The sequence below is a fragment of the Ascaphus truei genome, chromosome 2 (assembly GCF_040206685.1).
Source record: "Ascaphus truei isolate aAscTru1 chromosome 2, aAscTru1.hap1, whole genome shotgun sequence".
Lineage (NCBI taxonomy): Eukaryota > Metazoa > Chordata > Amphibia > Anura > Ascaphidae > Ascaphus > Ascaphus truei.
In genome coordinates, this window is record NC_134484.1 from 234,579,610 (window position 1) to 234,599,848 (window position 20,239).

The window sequence follows — 20,239 nt, forward strand, 5'->3', positions numbered from 1 at the left end:
ACTCCCGGAGCCCCTCGCACTCCCTCACTCCCAGAGCCCTCCCCACCCCCCCTCCCGGAGCAGGGGCAGCCTGCGAAATGGGCACCAGAGGAAGGGGGGGGATCCATGGACGGCTGCACAGACTTCCCTCCCGTAGCTCCAGACAGCTCCCCTCCTCATTGGCTCACTGCGAGGCCACGTGACGCGTCGCCGCTTGGGATCACGATCCTTGTGTATCCCCTGCTGGCTGACGCATCACAGTGCGCAGCGAGCCTTGCAGCCAGGAGGGACTGAGGCTGGCTCAGGAGGAACTCAGGTCTGGGGAGTGACGCGCCCTTGCAGCGGGACCCAGGCCTTAAAGTGGCATCCTCAGAAAAAGTATGAACAAAGCCACTCTGCACACTCAAACATGGAATAAACCATCCAAAAATGAAATAATAGCAGGGTGCTCAAGGTTATAAGCTTACCTCACAGGGGCTACTATCTATGCCAAGTCAAGAAACCAAGTGACCAAGCAGAACATTAGGCCTGGTCCCCGCTGGCTACTGCAGTGCCCGCGGTGGCGGACGCTGCACGTACTAGAGCCCTCCCCTCAATGGCGCCGGGCCCGCTGCGAGGGGGGGCCGCAGAGCTGGGGTGAGAGTTGCTCCTGCTCTCAATAGAATTGAGAGCAGGACTCGTGACGGAGTGCTAGGCCACGCCCCCCGGCGGTTCAGCCAATGAGGGCGAACCTGCCGGGTGACGTCATGGCTGCGCCCCCGTCACTCCCCCGCTACGCCCCCTCCCCCCGGTCTCTCTTCCTGCAGTTCACTGCAGACCGGGGAATCGGCTGCACGCGCCGCCATCCTCACGGGCGCGCGTGCAGCGGAGGCACTGGGGCCTTAGCTTTAGACATCTTTGTATAACATGCGTCTGCGGACTTCTCTTTAACCACTCCCTGAAATCACCCATTGACACACACACAGGGCACAAGAGGTAACTTGCATTCATTGATGCTTACAGGGCCAGTCTTAGGCGTGTAATATAGTGCACGCGCGTGCGCGTCCGTGCGCTAACGTGCGCGCCCGCATCAATTAGAATTGGCTGTGTCCAGGCCTGACGTTCTACACTTCGGCCACGCGCGCGCACGGCAGCGAGTGTTGAGCTGGCAGATCGGGGGAAAGACCTGAAAAGTTTCTTTCTGCGCTGCTGCACATCACGCTCTTTAGCCAATCACAGTAAGGCTGCAATACACATTGAGAAAAACTAGCTGAATTGCGCATCGGTTTGCTCCTAGGTGTCCATTAAAATTACAACTATTTGAATCATTTGAAGTTTTAAAAACCACAATACTCTTTAAATGTTTTTTTTTTTATACACAACCAACCCACCACTTACAGCTATATAAATTAAATGCGCGCGCCACGTGCATGAGCAACGTTGGGCATGCGCCCGCACCAGCGCCAACTATAAAACAAGCCTTACTTAGCAGGTTAAAAAGAAACGTAACAACTTTGTACTGTATAAAACCACTTCCTTAGACAGATTAACACTTAGTGACTTTTTTCTCCGGGTCCACTCAATTCAAGCATATCAGCTACTTATGTTTATTTCTCTGAATAATAACCGCTTCATCATTACTGTTCAGATATACAATAGGCAAAACAAAGAAAACAATGCACCCTTTTTTTTAGACTGACAAACAGGCTTATTAGGAAACAAAGACATTAGATAAAGATGATAAAAACCAACAAAGCATGTGCTGACAATTTTCTAATTATTTAAAAATACATGCATTTCTTAATTTTTTTACATTTGTTTTTTATAAGGTGTAAATCAGCTACATTTACCCTATGAAACATGCCACTGTCCATACTTAATTTTAATTAGAGCAGGTCCGTCGCAACGATTTATACTTAGCCTCCAATGCTGTTATCTCCATGTTTGTTTTGGTGTGCTCACTAAGGGGTATTTAAGTTTGATGTCGGGTTTGTAGTCACGTTTGTGATATAATTAGACCTAAATGAGAGCTAAAACATTGGGGCCATTACTGTTTTCTGGAGTGCACCTAGAAGATATTTTTATTGTTTAGAGCAGGGGTGGCCAACTCCAGTCCTCAAGGGCCACCAACAGGTCAGGTTTTCAGATTATTTAAAACCAGAGACAGAACATGAAACACAGACAGAGCTCAGTGCATATCCAGTGAAACTTATACACGGTACAGTGCCTAAATATATATGTATAAATATCTATTAAATAAAATGGTCTTTTAGTTTAACATTTTGGCCAAATTGTTGTAAGCCCCTGAGCCACTGCACGGCAGACCACGTTTCAAGGGTCCCTACACTAATATAGATTCTTAATAACCTGTGCAATACCAGGAAGAATGATTTATAATAAATCTGTCAATAAATCTTTGACAGATTTATTATAAATCATTCTTCCTGGTAATGCACAGATTATTAAGAATTTATATTAGTGTTAGGGACCCTTGAGATGTGGTCTGCCGTGTAGTGGCTCAGGGGCTTACAACACTTTGGCCAAAATGTTAAACTAAAAGACCATTTTATTTAATAGATATCTTTACATATATATTTAGGCACTGTACCGTGTATAAATTTCACTGGATGTGCACTGAGCTCTGTCTGTGTTTTATGTTCTGTCTCTGGTTTTAAATATATATTGCCATGCTCAGTAGCACTCCTCTGTGACACTTATATGCTTATATATATGTTGTGGTTATTTTGGGGGTTCAATATGAGCTTGCAGGTGTCCTGTATGTTTTACAGGTTTTCAGATTATCCTGCTTCAGCACAGGTGGCTCAATCTTAGATAATTTACACAACTTTAGCTAAATACATTAATGAGCTTTTTTTTGCTTAACAGAAAGCTGTAAACTCAATAGGTTCAAACATTAGTTGTTTTTTGCCTTTTCGTTTAATCTGTCAGCAATGATTGTGCCCAGTGGGAATGTTTAATATCAGCTGATCAATAACATCTTTGTATGTAACAACCATAATAGTTATTATGTCTCTGTAGCCAAGCTTCTATATAATGTGAAGTGCGCGTTAATTACATTGTTATTGTTCTTTAACATTGGAAATTAAACATTTTTCTAAATGGCCCAAGTCAGTTGAATGTTTATGCTAGTGGAGCATGAAAATCATTCATAAATGTAAATTACTTTTGACCACATACTGTAGGGTGTTTTCAGATCTGAAGTAGTATGTGGTAGGATAAATTTTTAAGGGGCAGCTAGTTCTAGGAGCAATGGCACAACAGAACTGATGGCGCTAGAATAAATGGGATCAGTGTTGGTGACTGGCACTATCTTAAGACAAATATGATCATATTTTTATTTTTGCTGCGCTATACCGGGCAGAGATTTTTGATGTTAATGAAAAGGGAAAATGAAACCGGGATACCACATTTGATACCTCCTATTATAATATGTACATTGTTTTACTCTTTCCTAAATTATGTTGACACTCAAATTGTGAACTGATGCACACACAGCAAAGTTGAATAACAAAACCTTAATTCATTGACAAATCATTCTCTTTGCACCAGTTGATCTCTTAAAATTACCCTCGTGTAAAGATCCCGGTAAGTACTGTATATTCCACAAGCACAACAATGGATTGATAAAGCTCTTTAAAGTTATGCAGGTTTCTGATGGCACTTCAAGACCTTTCAGCTGAACAATGCCCATTAGTATTTCATTTGTTGTGCTAGATGCAGAAGGCAAGGGTCGGAGGCGAGGAGGTGTAGCAAAAAGAACAAGCTTAGTACCAGAATCTGCCACTACGGTGTCATCTCCCAGTAACGTGATTCCGGTGAGTAGCCAATTATTCACACCTCTGCCTGTTGCTTAAGAACCGGCCTGGCCAACATTTTGCAGGTCTTTGAAGACTTACTGAAAAACCATAATATCTGTTTCTTGCATAATGTAGTTGTCTACAGTATATTGTCCAATAAATAAGTGAAATACTAAACTATTACTCATATTTTCCAATCGGTGCTATTCCATAAGACACCTTCAAATGCTGGATGACACATATAGCCCATTCAAATGGATAGGCAGAGTACTTCCGGTGGGCGGGCCTTAGCAATGGCCGCTTTTTAGCTGAGCACAACATAAGCCTCTCCAAAAGAAAAGAACAAATGGATAGGCAATCAGGGACAGCTGGGAGAATGGCGGGGCCTTGTGCACTGTGTGCGTGCAGGGCTTCTTACCTCCTCTAGAGTCATGATGATGTCATGTGAAGCGCAGGGCCTCCTGTCTGCCCTCACGTCATGTGACAACGTCATGTGACGTTGCGTCGTCAAGGTGGCATGTCGTCATATGACTTCACGTGGCAGTAGGAGGCCCCACACTCTCCCTCAGCCCAACTCCGATAAGTTTAACTCCGACACAGTTTAAATGTTGTGTTGCTTAATTTAACCAGCGCAACATTTAAACTGTGCTTACGGCAGTTGGGCCGGGGGAGAGCGCGGGGCCTCTCCAAGAGCAGGGCGAGGTGTAGTCACACCGATGGCACCGCCATCAAGCCGGCCCGGCTAATAGGGGTCTTCCACCACCAGAAGAAATCTTATGGCATAGCACCGCCTGGTAAATATGGTCCGTAAGTGTAAACAATAAAAACAATGCAACAAACCTGCATAACCTTTTAACAACATGTTGGCTGTTAAATAACGTTTATCATTTTTCATGAGCTTAGCTGGGCAGCCTCAATTAGCTTACACACAGAAAGAAAAGTTATAAAAAAATATATACTAATGTACTTGCGGTTTTAAACAAACAAATGTAATCAATCCGTGAAGCAAATATGTCACATTTGTATTCTCTTTGAAAATGGACTGCTTGTAAATCTGCAGGTTTCTCCCCCCCCATGGCCTGTTTGGTTCCTCCCACAACGGTCTCATCATAATTCTGCATGTCCTTCTCCATGTGAGAGGGTCAAACAGGAGAAGGGCAAGAATGAAGGGAAGCATTCCTGTGAAAGGAGAGGTCCCTTCCTACTTTAGACACTGGTCAATATATATTAGGAGGTGCTATTCCATACGACACCTTTTAGCGTCAGAGAGATCGTATTGGTCATTCAATATAATGGATTGTAAGGTGTCTTTTTCGGCACGGGAGAGGTCTTATGGCAGAGCTCCACTAAGCTACTGTGTCCAACAGTGTTAGCAGTAACTATAGAAGCAACATCAGTCACAAGTTTCAGGTTTGACTATTCACGGGCTAACATTAAAAATTTTTTTTTTTAAAAGCTTCAATATGTCTGATTACAGAAAAAAAAAAATCACAAGGATTTATGGGCGACTTGACATTCCTGCACCCAGGGTTAGCGTAACTGTCTTCTCCGAAAATGCTACTGAGGATGATTTTGTTTACCTTTTCGCCGTGCTTTTGCAGCCTGCAGGGAAAAAGAATGTTCTTCTCTCCAATGAAGCCAGAAAGGAAATGGCAAAGCAAGCCAAAGTGACAAAGGACGAGAGGAGAGCTCAGCTGGACGCCAGGCACAAATATTTAATTTCCAAGCTGGCTTACGGAATAGGGGTCGGTGATAATGAAGTGGAGGACTTCCTTATTTCTGATGAAAAGGTGAAATTACATAATCTGCTCCTCGCTCTCAAATCAACAGTGCCACCTATTTGCCACTTACCTAACATCGGTATCTCTCCCGAAAAAGTGAAACTCAACGCACTAACACATACAAGGGATCAATGATGCAAGCAGATGAAGTTGTCATGCAGTAGAGGTGCATTGAATACCAACACCCAAGACAACTTCAGGCATTTATAATACTTATTAGCAATGCCTATTAAGTGTCTCCGTGTTCCCTGAGTTGTGGCTATCGGCGGCCTCAGTCCTGCAGAAGAACGTGGCCGCAGTTTCTTTACGAAACGGAAAAGTCGTAGCGGTGACCTTCCACTGCGACAGTACATCTGTTCCTTTCATGTGTAGTTGGGTGGCTCAGAGACCACTGCACCGTGTTATACATGTGTCTCTAGAGGCATATTTGTAACGCCGTACTGTGGGTCTGAAAGACCATAGTATAAGTTATAAAAATACTACTAAGATAACATATACATAATATGTGAGGAGGTCCCTACTTAAAGAAGCTCACAGTATGATGGGAAAGTTAGAATAGCTCAGCTTTCATTTCACCTGTTCGCCTCCATCCCTGTAGTGCAGGGGTAGCCACCTCCAGTCCTCAAGAGCTACCAACAGGTCAGGTTTTCAGGCTATCCCTGCTTCAGTCAAAGACTGAGCCACTGATTGAGCCACCTGTGCTGGAGCAGGGATATCCTGAAAACCTGACGTGTTCGTAACCCTTGATGAATGGGGTTGGTTACACCTGCTATAGTGCATATGCCATTTTCCTCAGGTACATGTAACGGACATGCTGGCCACAAACCAGGACCAGACCGTGAGGCTGAGGTGGGGATGGGAATACACCGACCTTAGACCACGAAGCCGGTTCAGGATTCCGCAGTCTGTAGTGAATCGTAACAGGGTCAGGGTTGGAGAAGCCAAGGTAATCCATAGACATGCCAGGGTCAGGGATGGAGACGGTAGGGTAGTCATTGTCCAGGCTGGAGTTCGGCAACAGGAAGTCAGGTGCACACCGCTTTAGCGTAACAGCTGAAGCACGGGAATGGCCTCTGCGTGAGGAGCGGGAGCGACCCATGATAAGGTCTCTGGGAGAATGCGGGTCTCAGGAACAAGGCAAGGCTGGCACTGGGGATCCAGCACTTCAGCACAGGAACCAGGAAGCAGACCTCTGTCTGGGGGGAATGCAGCAGGTCTCAGGAACAAGGCAAGACTAGCACTGGGGAGCCAGCGCTTCAGTACAGGAACCAGACCGCTGCCTGGGGTGAATGCAGCAGGTCTCAGGAACAAGGCAAGTGTAGCACTGGGGATTCAGTTATTCAGTACAGGAACCAGATAGCAGACCTCTGCCTGGGGTGAATGCAGCAGGTTTCAGGAACAAGGCAAGGCTAAGGCAAGGTAGCTTGTGGAAAACACAGTTACATCCAAGTGAATCTTGGTTTATGCTCAGCAATGAGGAATTGGGAAAAACCCAGTATAAGAAGGGCAGGGAGCCAATCCATAGACAGGGGTGTGTGGGCATTCCTCCAATGACAGAGCAGAGAAACAGAGCTGCAGTGATTGCAAGCACAGGTGATATTGCTAGCAAATCCAAGGAGAGGTCTGTCTGAGAGCACACCAACTCTGCAAGAGTGAGCTCCAGCAAAACTCAGGAACGGATTCCTTACAGTACACTACTGTATCTAGCTCCATGTATTGTATTGTATGTCTTTATTTATATAGCGCCATTAATGTACATAGCGCTTCACAGCAGTAATACATGTGGTAATCCAATAAATAACAGATAATATAAATAACAGATCATGGGAATAAGTGCTTTAGACATTAAGGAAGAGGAGTCCCTGCTCCGAGGAGCTTACAGTCTAATTGGTAGGTAGGGAGAACTTACAGAGACAGTAGGAGGGAGTTCTGGTAAGTGCGTCTGCAGGGGGCCAAGCTTTATGTGCCATATGTTCAGAATAGCCACAGTGCTATTCATATGCTTCTTTAAGCAAGTGTGTCTTAAGGTGGGTCTTAAAGGTGGATAGAGAGGGTGCTAGTCGGGTACTGAGGGGAAGGGCATTCCAGAGGTGAGGGGCAGTCAATGAAAAAGGTTTAAGGCGGGAGAGGGCTTTAGATACAAAGGGGGTAGAAAGAAGACATCCTGGAGAAGAACGCAAGAGTCAGGATGGTGCATAACGAGAAATTAGGGCTGAGATGTAAGGAGGGGCAGAAGAATGTAAAGCTTTAAAAGTGAGGAGAAGAATGGAGTGTAAGATACGGGATTTGATCGGAAGCCAGGAGAGGGATTTCATGAGGGGAGATGCTGAGACAGATCTAGGAAAGAGTAGAGTGATTCTGGCAGCAGCGTTAAGGATAGATTGTAGGGAGACAGGTGAGAGGCAGGAAGGCCGGACAGCAGGAGGTTACAGTAATCAAGACGGGAGAGAATGAGGGCCTGAGTCAGAGTTTTAGCAGTCGAGCAACAGAGGAAAGGGCGTATCTTTGTTATATTGCTGAGGAAAAAGCGACAGGTTTTAGAAATGTTTTGAATGTGAGGGGCAAATGTGAGAGAGGAGTCGAGTGTGACCCCAAGGCAGCGTGCTTGGGCTACTGGGTGAATGATCGTAGTTCCAACAGTAATGTGGAAGGAGGTAGTAGGGCCAGGTTTGGGAGGAAGTATGAGGAGCTCTGTTTTAGCCATGTTGAGTTTAAGGCGGCGGAGGGCCATCCAGAATGATATAGCAGAGAGACATTCAGAAACTTTGGTTTGTACAGCAGGTGTAAGGTCGGGTGTTGAGAAATATATTTGTGTGTCGTCAGCATAGAGGTGATAATTAAACCCAAAAGATGTTATTAGGTCACCTAGAGAGAGTGTATATAGAGAAAAGAGAAGAGGTCCCAGGACAGAGCCCTGGGGTACCCCCACAGAGAGATCAATAGAGGAGGAGGAGGTATTAGCAGAAGAGACACTGAAAGTACGATGGGAGAGGTAGGATGAGATCCAGGATAGAGCTTTGTTCCGAATGCCAAGAGTATGGAGAATGTGAAGGAGAAGAGGGTGGTCCACTGTGTCAAATGCTGCAGAGAGGTCGAGTAATATGAGCAGAGTGTAATGACCTCTGTCTTTTGCAGCATGGAGGTCGTCAGTTATTTTAGTGAGGGCTGTTTCCGTGGAGTGAGCAGTGCGGAAGCCAGATTGTAGAGGGTCTAGGAGAGAATAGGTGTTGAGAAAATGGAGCAAGCGAGCAAATACAAGACGTTCAAGGAGTTTAGAGGCAAAAGGCAGGAGGGAGACAGGCCGATAGTTAGAAAGACAGGTAGGGTCAAGCTTGCTGTTTTTGAGTAATGGTATGACTGTTGCATGTTTGAAGGAGGATGGAAAGGTTCCAGAGCAGAGGGAGGAGTTAAAAATGTGCGTGAGCGTAGGGATTATAGTAGGAGCAAGAGGTTTTAGGAGATGGGAGGGAATGGGGTCAAGAGGGCAAGTGGTAGAGGGAGAAGAGGCGATCAACAGCGACACATCCTCCTCTGAGACAGTGGAAAAAGAGTCAAGGAAGGCAGGAGGAGAGTTAGGAAGAGGTGTAGGATGGGAGGAAGAAACAGAGGGGATGTTCTGACGTATGGATTCCATCTCTAATCAATACGTTCTGAATCAGATCCAACACACTATGTGCATAAAACACATGATTTATTTACACACTGTGCATTTTTTGTGTTTCCTTCCTAGTTCCACTTGATAGCAGACTTCTTTGCTCCAAATGGATCCAAAAAGTTAATCTTCTTTTACCAAGAAGCTGTTCAGGTAAGCTTTAAATGATGACCATTTTATTGAATGGACGAAAACGTTTTCCTGATGTTGTAGTGAGATATAGTTATTTGTTTTACAATTGTGACGCACAGTTCACACATTTTTTTTTTCTTCATTTTTATTTACCAGCCGCACAAATCAAACATTTCTATGTGGACGGATGGGGCAAATTTGAATGCCTCTTATTCGCATTTCCAGAAGAAACTCTTTATTACAATAGGTTCTGCTGAGGTAGGTGTCATGCTGTGGTCTGTCATTGATTAAGGGCCTAGTTCTGTATTGTGGATATATATATATATATATATATATATATATATATATATATATATATATATTGTGACAAACGGCTTACTCCTGGGCTCCGTCGTTTGTCCGGGACTGTTTAGAACACGGTCTTTTAGGGTAGGTTAAATGATGAGGCGTCACGTACTGTTCCTTTAAACAGGCTATGCCTGGTTTATTCAGTCCCAGGCACTGAGACTGCCACAGTGCATACAACAGAAAACAGATCAAAACAAAAGCTGCTCACCTGAGCGATAACTTAACTTAGATATCCCTGACTCAGGGTTGGAAGTGGCTTTTCCACTCCCAACAACAAAACAAGGTACTTTTGCAGTCTTACACAAATGAACAGAAAGATTGAACCTGTTTGGGGAAGAGGCTTCTCCCCTCTGTAGTTCAGCAGCCTTCCAGCCTCCTGGCTCTTGTGGAGACCAGAGCAAACAGGAAATCAGTCTTACATACCTGATTCCTAATTAGCATGACAGGTGACAGAAATCAGGCAGCAGACAAACTCTGGTCTGGATCTCTCATCCCTCAGTTCCAGCGCTTGCCAAACTGTGGGATGGAGTGTATGTATTATAAGGCTGCACTCCCAGGCCAAACAGGATAGAAACTGTCTAGTATCCTGGGAGCCCTATATACGGAATTTATTACCATCCCCTGGTTTCTGTCACATATCCTCCCCCCCAGCTCAGACCTCGAGGGATGAGCGACCATGGATATTAGGGAGTGCATCCTTGACAACCCGTCAGCATTGCCATGTTTGTGCCCTGACCTGTGTTCCACAGAAAATTTAAAGGGTTGTAGGCTTAGGAACCACCTGGTCACTCTAGCATTCTTTTCCCTGTTTTGACACATCCAGGTAAGAGGTGCATGATCTGTGACCAACCGGAATTTTCTCCCCAACAGATAGTATTTGAGCGTCTCTACAGCCCACTTTATTGCGAGACACTCTTTCTCTACTATGGAGTAATTTTTCTCCTGGGGATTTAGTTTCCTACTTAAATAAAGGATGGGGTGCTCCTCACCTTGAGACTCCTGGGAGAGTACCGCCCCCAGCCCTACCTCAGATGCGTCGGTTTGGACTACGAACTCTTTGGAGAAGTCAGGTGTGACCAACACTGGTTGGGCACAGAGAGCTTCTTTCAGGCTTCTAAAGGCCTGTTCGGTTTCGGGGGACCACTTTACCATTAGCGGTCCTCTTGCTTTTGTGAGGTCAGTTAGTGGGGTTGCCTTAGTTGCAAAATTGGGAATAAACCTTCTATAGTACCCAATTAACCCCAAAAAGGTCCTTACTTGTTTTTTTGTAACTGGCCTTGGCCAATTTTGTATCGCCTCCACTTTGAGTGTTTGGGGTTTGAGTAAACCTCTGCCAATAGAATATCCCAGATACTTGGCCTCCTCCAGACCAATAGTGCATTTAGCGGGGTTAGCAGTTAGTCCAGCAGACCGGACTGCGTCAAGCACAGCTTGGACCTTTGGAAGGTGGGATTGCCAATCTTCACTATGGATTACCACATCATCCAGGTAGGCGGCAGCATACCGAGCATGTGGTTTTAAAATTTTATCCATCATTCTTTGGAATGTGGCGGGAGCTCCATGTAAGCCAAAAGGCAACACCTTATACTGAAAGAGGCCGTCTGGGGTTGAGAAGGCTGTCTTTTCTTTTGCCCTTTCTGTGAGGGGAACCTGCCAGTACCCTTTTGTTAGGTCTAGGGTTGTGAGATATCGGGCTTTGCCCAGTCTCTCTACAAGTTCATCTACCCTGGGCATAGGATAAGTATCAAATTTTGACACCGCGTTTAGTTTCCGGTAGTCATTACAAAACCTTGTTGTACCATCTGGCTTTGGGACTAAGACTATAGGGCTGTTCCACCCACTTTGGGATTCCTCAATTACACCTAGTTTTAGCATTTTTTTAACCTCTAAACTTATAGCCTTTCTTTTGGCCTCTGGGATTCGGTACGGTTTAAGGTTAACTCGGACCCCTGGTTCAGAGACTAGGTCATGTTCAATTACGCTAGTTCGACCTGGCCGTATAGAGAAGATTTCTTTGTTTCTTCTCACTAAATTCTGAACCTCTCGTTTCTGATGAACAGACAGGGTTTCAGCTATGCTAACCTCTGGGTCAGTTTCTTGATTCTCTGACGGACCTGGGGGTACTAGGGTTAACAAGACTTCTCTATCTTTCCAGGGCTTGAGTAGGTTTATATGGTATATTTGCTCAGGTTTCCTCCTACCTGGCTGTCTTACCTTATAATTTACTTCTCCCACTCTTTCCAAGACCTCATATGGCCCATGCCATTTAGCAAGGAATTTACTCTCCACGGTGGGAACCAGAACTAGTACCCTATCACCTGGAGAAAAAATTCTGACCCTAGCACCCTTATTATATGTATTCCTCTGTGCTTCTTGAGCTTTCTCCATGTGTTCCCTCACTATGGGTAGGACTGCAGCAATGCGGTCCTGCATCTGGGCAACATGCTCTATTACACTTCTGTAAGGGGTAACCTCGTGTTCCCAAGTCTCTTTGGCTATATCCAGTTTTTCCCATCTTTATCAACCGCCCGCCGTAACATGCTCTTTAAGGTTTTATTGAACCTTTCCACTAAACCATCTGTTTGTGGATGATAGACTGAGGTTCTGAGATGCTTGATTTTTAGGAGTTTACATAGCTCTTTCGTTACTTGGGACATAAATGGTGTTCCCTGGTCAGATAGAATCTCTTTAGGAATCCCGACCCGGGAAAACAGAACTACTAACTCTTTTGCTATGTTTTTAGCTGAGGTGCTACGTAGGGGAACTGCCTCCGGATATCGGGTGGCATAATCTAATATTACCAATATATGCTGATGTCCCCTAGCAGACTTTATTAGGGGTCCTACTAGATCCATAGCAATCCGGTCAAATGGTACCTCTATTATGGGAAGGGGTACCAATGGGCTGCGGTACGCCTTGAACGGGGCGGTGATCTGACATTCTGGGCATGAGGAACAATAATTCGTAATTTCTGCCAGAACCCCAGGCCAATAGAAGCTTCGGAGAACCTTTTCTTTTGTCTTTTCCACCCCTAGGTGTCCCCCCAATGGATGACTATGTGCGAGGTGTAATACTACGTTACGGAATGTCCGTGGTACCAACAATTGTTTAGTTGTAACTGATTTCCTTTTATCAACCCGATATACTAGGTCGTTCTCTACCTCGAAGTAGGGGTAAGCAAGTGACCTATCTGGTTGGCCAGGAGTACTATTCTGGTCCCGTATATTTCCCCTTGCTACCGCTAATGTGGGGTCCTCCCACTGGGCCTTCTTAAAACTCCCAGGACTGACCTCTAGGTCAGCGAGGGTCTTATCCGGTTCTGGGGTGGTAAGTGTCTGCTCAACATCTTGATTTGGGGTATTCCCTACCAAAGTAGTGATGGGGAAGGGAATTTTACAGCATTCCTCCTTTTCCCCCTTCTTATTTGGGCCCTCGTCAACCTCCATTTCTGAAAAAGGGAAAGGATTTGTTTCTTCTAATACTTCGTTATGGTCCGCTATTGAACTCTGGGCGCTATTCTGAGCGGGGGACCACATTTTTAGAAAATGGGGAAAGTCGGTCCCTATTAACACATCATGTGCCAGTTTGGGTACAACACCCACCTTGAAATCTAAAGAACCAAACTCTGTTTCAAAAAAAACATCAACAGTGGAATATTCATGATTATCCCCATGTATACAACAAATTGCCACTCTTTGTGAACTGTTTCTCTGTTTCTTCTTAATGGGCAAGAGGTATTCGGACACTAGTGTGACCATGCTCCCAGAGTCAAGAAGTGCCCGAACCCTCTTACCATTAACCTTTACAAATGCCCACAGATGGTTATTCAAGGGGTCCTCTGGGCTAGGGCCCATACATTGGGACAACAGCGAATAAGGTTCCACGCTGTTGCATTGCATGGGCTCAACATTTAGTGGGCAGATTTTTGCTGTGTGGCCCCTCTCATGACAATTTACACATTTAGGTACATAGTCTGTGTCCCACTTAGAGCCTTTTCCCGGCTCCCCATGTTGGCTATTGCCCTTAGTGTGCGAACCACTGTTGCTTGTGCTGCGTGAAGGGGGTCGCCGCTCTTCAGCGCCCCTTAACCCCGGTACCCTTTTACCGTCTCTGGAAGAGTCCTGGAACCTCGGGTAGTGGGGTTGCTCCACGACTGTGGGTTGCGGGTGCTCTTCTGCTGCATTGTACCTTTCTACGAGGGCCACAAGCTCATCCGCATTGTGGGGGTCACTCCGACTGACCCAACGGCGTAAGGCAGAGGGAAGTTTCCTCAAGAACTGGTCCATGACCAACCGTTCCACGATGTGGCTGGCTGAGTTGATCTCGGGTTGTAGCCACTTCCGGGCGAGGTGGATGAGGTCATACATCTGGCTTCGGGTGGCTTTATCCATCGTGAAGGACCATGCGTGAAACCTTTGGGCGCGAACAGCCGTGGTTACGCCGAGGCGGGCGAGGATCTCGAACTTCAATTTTGCATAGACGTTTGCTTCGGCTGGCTCTAGATCAAAGTAAGCCTTCTGGGGTTCGCCGCTTAGGAAGGGTGCGATTAGACCAGCCCACTCAGCTTCTGGCCATCCCTCTCTCTGTGCCGTGCGTTCAAACGTGAGAAGATAGGCTTCCACATCATCCGAGGGTCCCATCTTCTGAAGGTAGTGGCTTGCCCTGGTCATTTTCGGAACTGGGGCTGCCAGTGGAAGGTTACTGATAGTCCCCCTCAGGATCTCGAGTTCCTGCTGTAAGCCCTGAGCGAACCGCTGTTGCTCCTCTCTCAGCAAGCGGTTTGTCTCTTGCTGGTTTGCATTCGCGTTTTGCAGGGCTTCATTCGTCTGTTGCTGGTTTGCATTCGCCTGTTGCTGGTTTGCATTAATCTCTTGCTGGGCTATTAGCAGCTGTTGCTGGGCTGCATTCGTCTGCTGCTGGTTTGCATTAGTTTCTTGCTGGGCTATTAACAGCTGTTGCTGGGTTTCATTCACGTCTTTCTGGGCAGCGACATTGCGTACCAGCGCACCCACCACGTCTTCCATCTTGTTTGCAGAGGATGAAAAAAACTTTTTTTTTTTTTTTTTTTTCTTTCAAAGTTCTTCAACCCGCAGACCCCCTAGTGCTCTGCCCGCATTCTCCACCATATGTGACAAACGGCTTACTCCTGGGCTCCGTCGTTTGTCCGGGACTGTTTAGAACACGGTCTTTTAGGGTAGGTTAAATGATGAGGCGTCACGTACTGTTCCTTTAAACAGGCTATGCCTGGTTTATTCAGTCCCAGGCACTGAGACTGCCACAGTGCATACAACAGAAAACAGATCAAAACAAAAGCTGCTCACCTGAGCGATAACTTAACTTAGATATCCCTGACTCAGGGTTGGAAGTGGCTTTTCCACTCCCAACAACAAAACAAGGTACTTTTGCAGTCTTACACAAATGAACAGAAAGATTGAACCTGTTTGGGGAAGAGGCTTCTCCCCTCTGTAGTTCAGCAGCCTTCCAGCCTCCTGGCTCTTGTGGAGACCAGAGCAAACAGGAAATCAGTCTTACATACCTGATTCCTAATTAGCATGACAGGTGACAGAAATCAGGCAGCAGACAAACTCTGGTCTGGATCTCTCATCCCTCAGTTCCAGCGCTTGCCAAACTGTGGGATGGAGTGTATGTATTATAAGGCTGCACTCCCAGGCCAAACAGGATAGAAACTGTCTAGTATCCTGGGAGCCCTATATACGGAATTTATTACCATCCCCTGGTTTCTGTCACAATATGTATATAAAAAAATGAATTTTAAGCCAAAAACAGCCAATTCGAACGATATAGAATTACCTCCAAATTCTTCAGTGCTTAAACTACCTACAGTGACCTGTGCTGTGCTTAAAATGAGCCTACAGGAGCTACGAGTATAGGGGGATTATTCATGAACTGAGATAATGCAGATTGGGACACGATCACAAAGAAACTTCCATTAACTTGAATGATAAATCCCCGATGTGTGTCTTGTGTTTGCAACCCTTGCCTTCACTTTAAAACCAGCAATTAAGTTTTTTGACAAGCTTATGGTTGAGTTAAATAGACTTTGGCAATTGTAACTATTTGAATCACTTGAGACCAGGAGGACAGAGCAAAATTTGACTTAACCTGTTAGCTGCCAGAGAGTTCAACACATTACTGGGTTCCCGGGAGCAGCTTGATTCAGTATGGGTATCTATTTCTTTCAGTGTGATATTGGCATCAGCATTTCTGGCAGTAAAAGAAGGGAAACCCATTTATTATATGAATTGTTCTCTTAAGTAGCGGGATACAAAATACAGAGCAATTATGCAAAGAGCAATTTTTAATTGTATAGTATAAGATAGTATATAATTAATTAGCAGTTCTGGCACAAATATCACAAGACATCCCAAAATAGGTCAGAGAGAACACTGCTAAATCTTTTGTGTATATATTCAGAATATATGGCATGTTTATGTGAGTCAGCAGCTGTAGGATACCAAACTAGCTGCTTATAACCTAACTCCCAAGCTGCTTTTTAACATTGTTATATAATAAAAGCATGAATTGCATTTTTTTTCCAGTGATTTTTGTTTTATCTTTTCTTTTAGGGGTTGACAGGAACTTGCCTTTTTTTCTTAAGAACAACAGAGAAATCAATTACTACAGCCAACATCTCCCAGGTTTGTTGGTTACTGAGACAAACTAACAATAAATACATGTATAGAGGGATGCAGGGTGGTTTGTTACATGGCTTGTTGGTAATGTCACGGCTTTTGAAGCAGATCAACCGAGCTCAAATCCCATGACACTCTGTGCACCCTTGGACATATTGTTAAGTCTCTCAACCTTAGGAAACACAATCAAACTGTATATTTTAAGGGGCGTATGCTGTATGGTGTGATAGCGCAGATTACTTTCATCGCATGAGAAGCCTCATTAAAATCAATGGGCGTCATCTACGCTATCACACATTACAGAATAAGGGCCTAAGGGTCAGGGATTTCTGAGAAAATGTACATTATTATTTCATAGAAATATATTGTTGGTAGTCAGACTGGGTCAGCAGGATAGAATTTCAAAATCCCAAAGAGATAACATCCAAATGACAATGAATCTTTACCAGCATTGCGCTAAGCCACCAGAAACCCGATATTCATTTTAAGAGAAACATATCCTGCAGATATTCTTGCGTGTAGGTTTATGGTAAAAGGGACATAGACACCGCGGCAAAATCTGGAAAATATACCTGTCGCTGAAATTGATGAAGGAATCCGTTTTCAGCAAACTCACAACTCGTCAAGTTATCAGGAGGCTGGCCAAAAACACAAATATACACATATATTTTTTTGCATTTTCATAGTAAGAATTAGGGCTGCACATTTTCCTCCATTTCATGGACTTCACCCAAATAAATCCAGAGTTCCTTAAATGAGAGCAGCAGCAAAGCAATAGAAGAGAATACAATTGTAACTTTTAGTGTGGTCTTGGTACTGGGGAAGTCAAACATTTAGGCCCACGTAATCGTAGCACTCTTTGGCCATAAGACTCCACCCGGCTCTAGAAGACACCTTACAGCAGGGGTTGCAAACAACGGCATTTGGAATGCCCCAAGTCATTCCCCGATCTGCCATTTGTCGTCCTCCCCCCCACCCCACCGCCGGTGCCGGAAGTTACGCCCGACTTCAGTATCCGCCCGCGTGGCCCAGCTCCTCTCTAAATTGGCACTGGAGCCCCCCCCCCTCCCAAGGTAATATATTCTTGGAGAGGGGACCACAGCTCCGCTCCCGGAGATCTCCTGGTTCAGCTATATTTAAACAAATGTAATAACAAAGTGCTTTAAATCTTTCTAAAATACAGTCCAAAAAGCTTTGCGACTATGTTTAATAAGAGTAGATCAGGCACAGTGCCACTACTTCTCTAAGCCACCTTGACAACTGAATCTAGCATATCATGTTGCCATTGTATGAAACTGAATACTGTATTACCATTAGGTTGTAGCAACACAAGAACAGATTTAAATGTTACTTACACTAGACCAACGTGAATAGATTTGTCAGTTCCTTGGGGACTGAAACATCAATACAATATTAACAAATAATAAGTAATATATTTGCTTTAGATCTACAGTAAGCCCTGCTTTGTTACATGAGTTCCATTAACTAACCTCTTGCCTGTTTGCAGGAGGTCAATGTTAGTATGTTTGAGTGTACAAATGGAAACGTTCTCCAAGGCCTGGAAATTTTATTGGCTCAAATAATGGTACCAGCACTTAAGTCTCAAGAGGTCAGTAAGCTGAGCAATAATTTTGAAGATCGTTTTTTCTTTAATTTCCTTTGATCCCTTTAGTGTCAATGTCTGATGCAATGCTTCTTATGCGTTTGTGGCACAGAAGAGATTAGTAGGACTTTTTTTTCTCATTTATTTGATTGTTTTGTTGTTTTTCCTGATCCAGTCATTAGTGTTAATAGCAAATATTCATATTGGGGATCAACCCCTTTGAAAACTTACTGTGCAGCAACATAAAGCAGTAATGGTCAAAATTAAGTCCACGTTGCTTTCAAGCTTCTTCTTATTAGAACTTCTTGGCTCACACAAATCAAACATGAGTACGAGCATTGAGCTGCATGCACGGGGGCAGGAGCCAGAGGTAACCACCCACCCCAGGGTTATACATGTTTACATTATAGTAATGTTATCCATGTTACTGTTATGTTAAAAAAACAAAAATTCATCTTGCTCTTTGGAGTAAACCATACGTTTGAGAGCTGGGCCCATCATTATTCTCAATATAATTTGGTTATCACTTATACGGCGCCAACTTATTACACAGTGTGAGTACAACACTGATTTATTTGATTAATCACAAGTTAAACTTTAATGTTTTCTAATACCATTAAAAGGCCAAGTTACCCAAATCCTGAATGGATGTACTTGGTAATCTTGCATACATACAGTAGGCTTGTATTCTCTGTACTGGAGAAGAGATCTGCTCTACTCAATGGGAGGAAGATCTTCTCAAGCGCAGGGAAGCAGCTTCACAGCACATATTAAATAAGAGAGAATTCTCATGTCAGTGGAAGGGAGTATTTTTCACCTACAGATGTAGCAAACCTTACCGTTTTCATTTCCGCGGTCACGTGACCGTGATGATCCGGTCCCAGAAGGATTAGCGCTGTGGGGGTCCCATTCAGAATCAGGGGCCCGCACAGCGTGATCGCGGCAGGACCAGTCTCCAACGCCGCAGACTATTGCTTTTTCATCCGTTGTGCTGGGGATAGTAAGTCTAACTACGTCTGTATGCACATAAATGTTGCTTTGAAGAGTCGTTATGAGTTGTGAACAAGATATTAGCTCCCAAGTTAGTATATGTGCATAAAGAAGAGAATCTCTTATGATGAACATGTGTAACTGTGGCTCATTCCCATTGTAACGTTCAGAACTGGGGAGCAGTGAAGGACGGCCTCCATAACCTGCAGGTACAAGAGTTTTTAGACTCCTTGGATACGTTTGTAGGAACCTTGTCGTCAGCAAGACACAATTTGGAAGGAAAAATTGAACTAAAGAAAGTGGATATCGGCAATTTCCTCGATAACTTGCATAATCCTTCTGACTTCATAACCGCAGGTCAGTATTGCTTCTGCGTGTTGCAGTATATTAGGTTATTCAACTGAAAGTGTGTTTAAAAATCAGCGTTGTAGAATAAAAAGGTACACATTTGAGTAGTTTTGACAGCATAGCTAGAAATAAACAAACGATTCATACGGATGCATAAAATTAAGAAAGCAGACAAAACAATCCTCATTGCATTGACATTGAACGTATGTCCATAATAAAGGTTTTAACTGTAGAATAGACTGAAATGAGTCCATAGTAATTTTCCCAGAATGCATGTTGCCCAATGTGCTGAAACAAAGGTGATGTGTTATCAGTAAAACAAAATATATTGTACTGCTAATTATAGCAGGAAGTGAGACGTAGTTACTACAGTCGGCAGGCAGTTTTCTAATATTTTTATTGATCCTATGTAAGTAGAGTGTGCAGTTGCATACACAGTTGTGTGATGTAACAACAATGTATTTACATTGCCAAAGATTAAAATAATATTGCAGGTTGGTTGCGCCTTCTTTATGGTGTCCCTTCCTTGGTATTCCTACTTAATATTTTACATTGTTTAAACTCTAAACCTGACCTGGGTCAGTAATTTAGCATTCTGTATTCAAACATTTCATTTAAAGAGGCAATCCGTGCAGGCATTGAAGAAAGAGGTCCCAGGGGCTGAACCCCATTCATTTCAGCTCCGGGGAGCCCTTGCTTCCGGAGATATTTACCTCCGTAGTAGGTGTTGGTACCTGCTTCACTCGGCTGGCAGGGTTCATGTAATGGCGGAGTTTCAAAGCTCCAGCGTCCTGCAGGCCAATAGGAAGCCGTGATGTCATCAGGTTTGGCTTCCTATTGGCCCATGTGACGCGGCAGCTTTAAACTTTGCTGAGATACCGGCATCCCCTTTGGAGGTAAGTATCTCAGGAAGCAGGGGATCCCCAGAGATGAAATTAATGGGGTTCAACTTCGAA

At 44.4% G+C, this 20,239-nt stretch overlaps 1 protein-coding gene across 1 annotated transcript in view; it reads left to right on the forward strand.

Annotated features, from left to right (window-relative positions):
* The window catches only part of LOC142487170 (dynein axonemal heavy chain 5-like), a 426,040-nt gene that overhangs the window by 11,415 nt on the left and 394,386 nt on the right, over nucleotides 1–20,239 (forward strand). Inside the window, exons 3-9 of the mRNA XM_075585972.1 lie at nucleotides 3,694–3,794; nucleotides 5,378–5,566; nucleotides 9,288–9,362; nucleotides 9,498–9,599; nucleotides 16,277–16,348; nucleotides 17,850–17,951; nucleotides 19,106–19,292. Of these exons, the coding sequence (XP_075442087.1) occupies nucleotides 3,694–3,794; nucleotides 5,378–5,566; nucleotides 9,288–9,362; nucleotides 9,498–9,599; nucleotides 16,277–16,348; nucleotides 17,850–17,951; nucleotides 19,106–19,292 (828 nt within the window). The remainder of the gene's footprint in view (nucleotides 1–3,693; nucleotides 3,795–5,377; nucleotides 5,567–9,287; nucleotides 9,363–9,497; nucleotides 9,600–16,276; nucleotides 16,349–17,849; nucleotides 17,952–19,105; nucleotides 19,293–20,239) is intronic.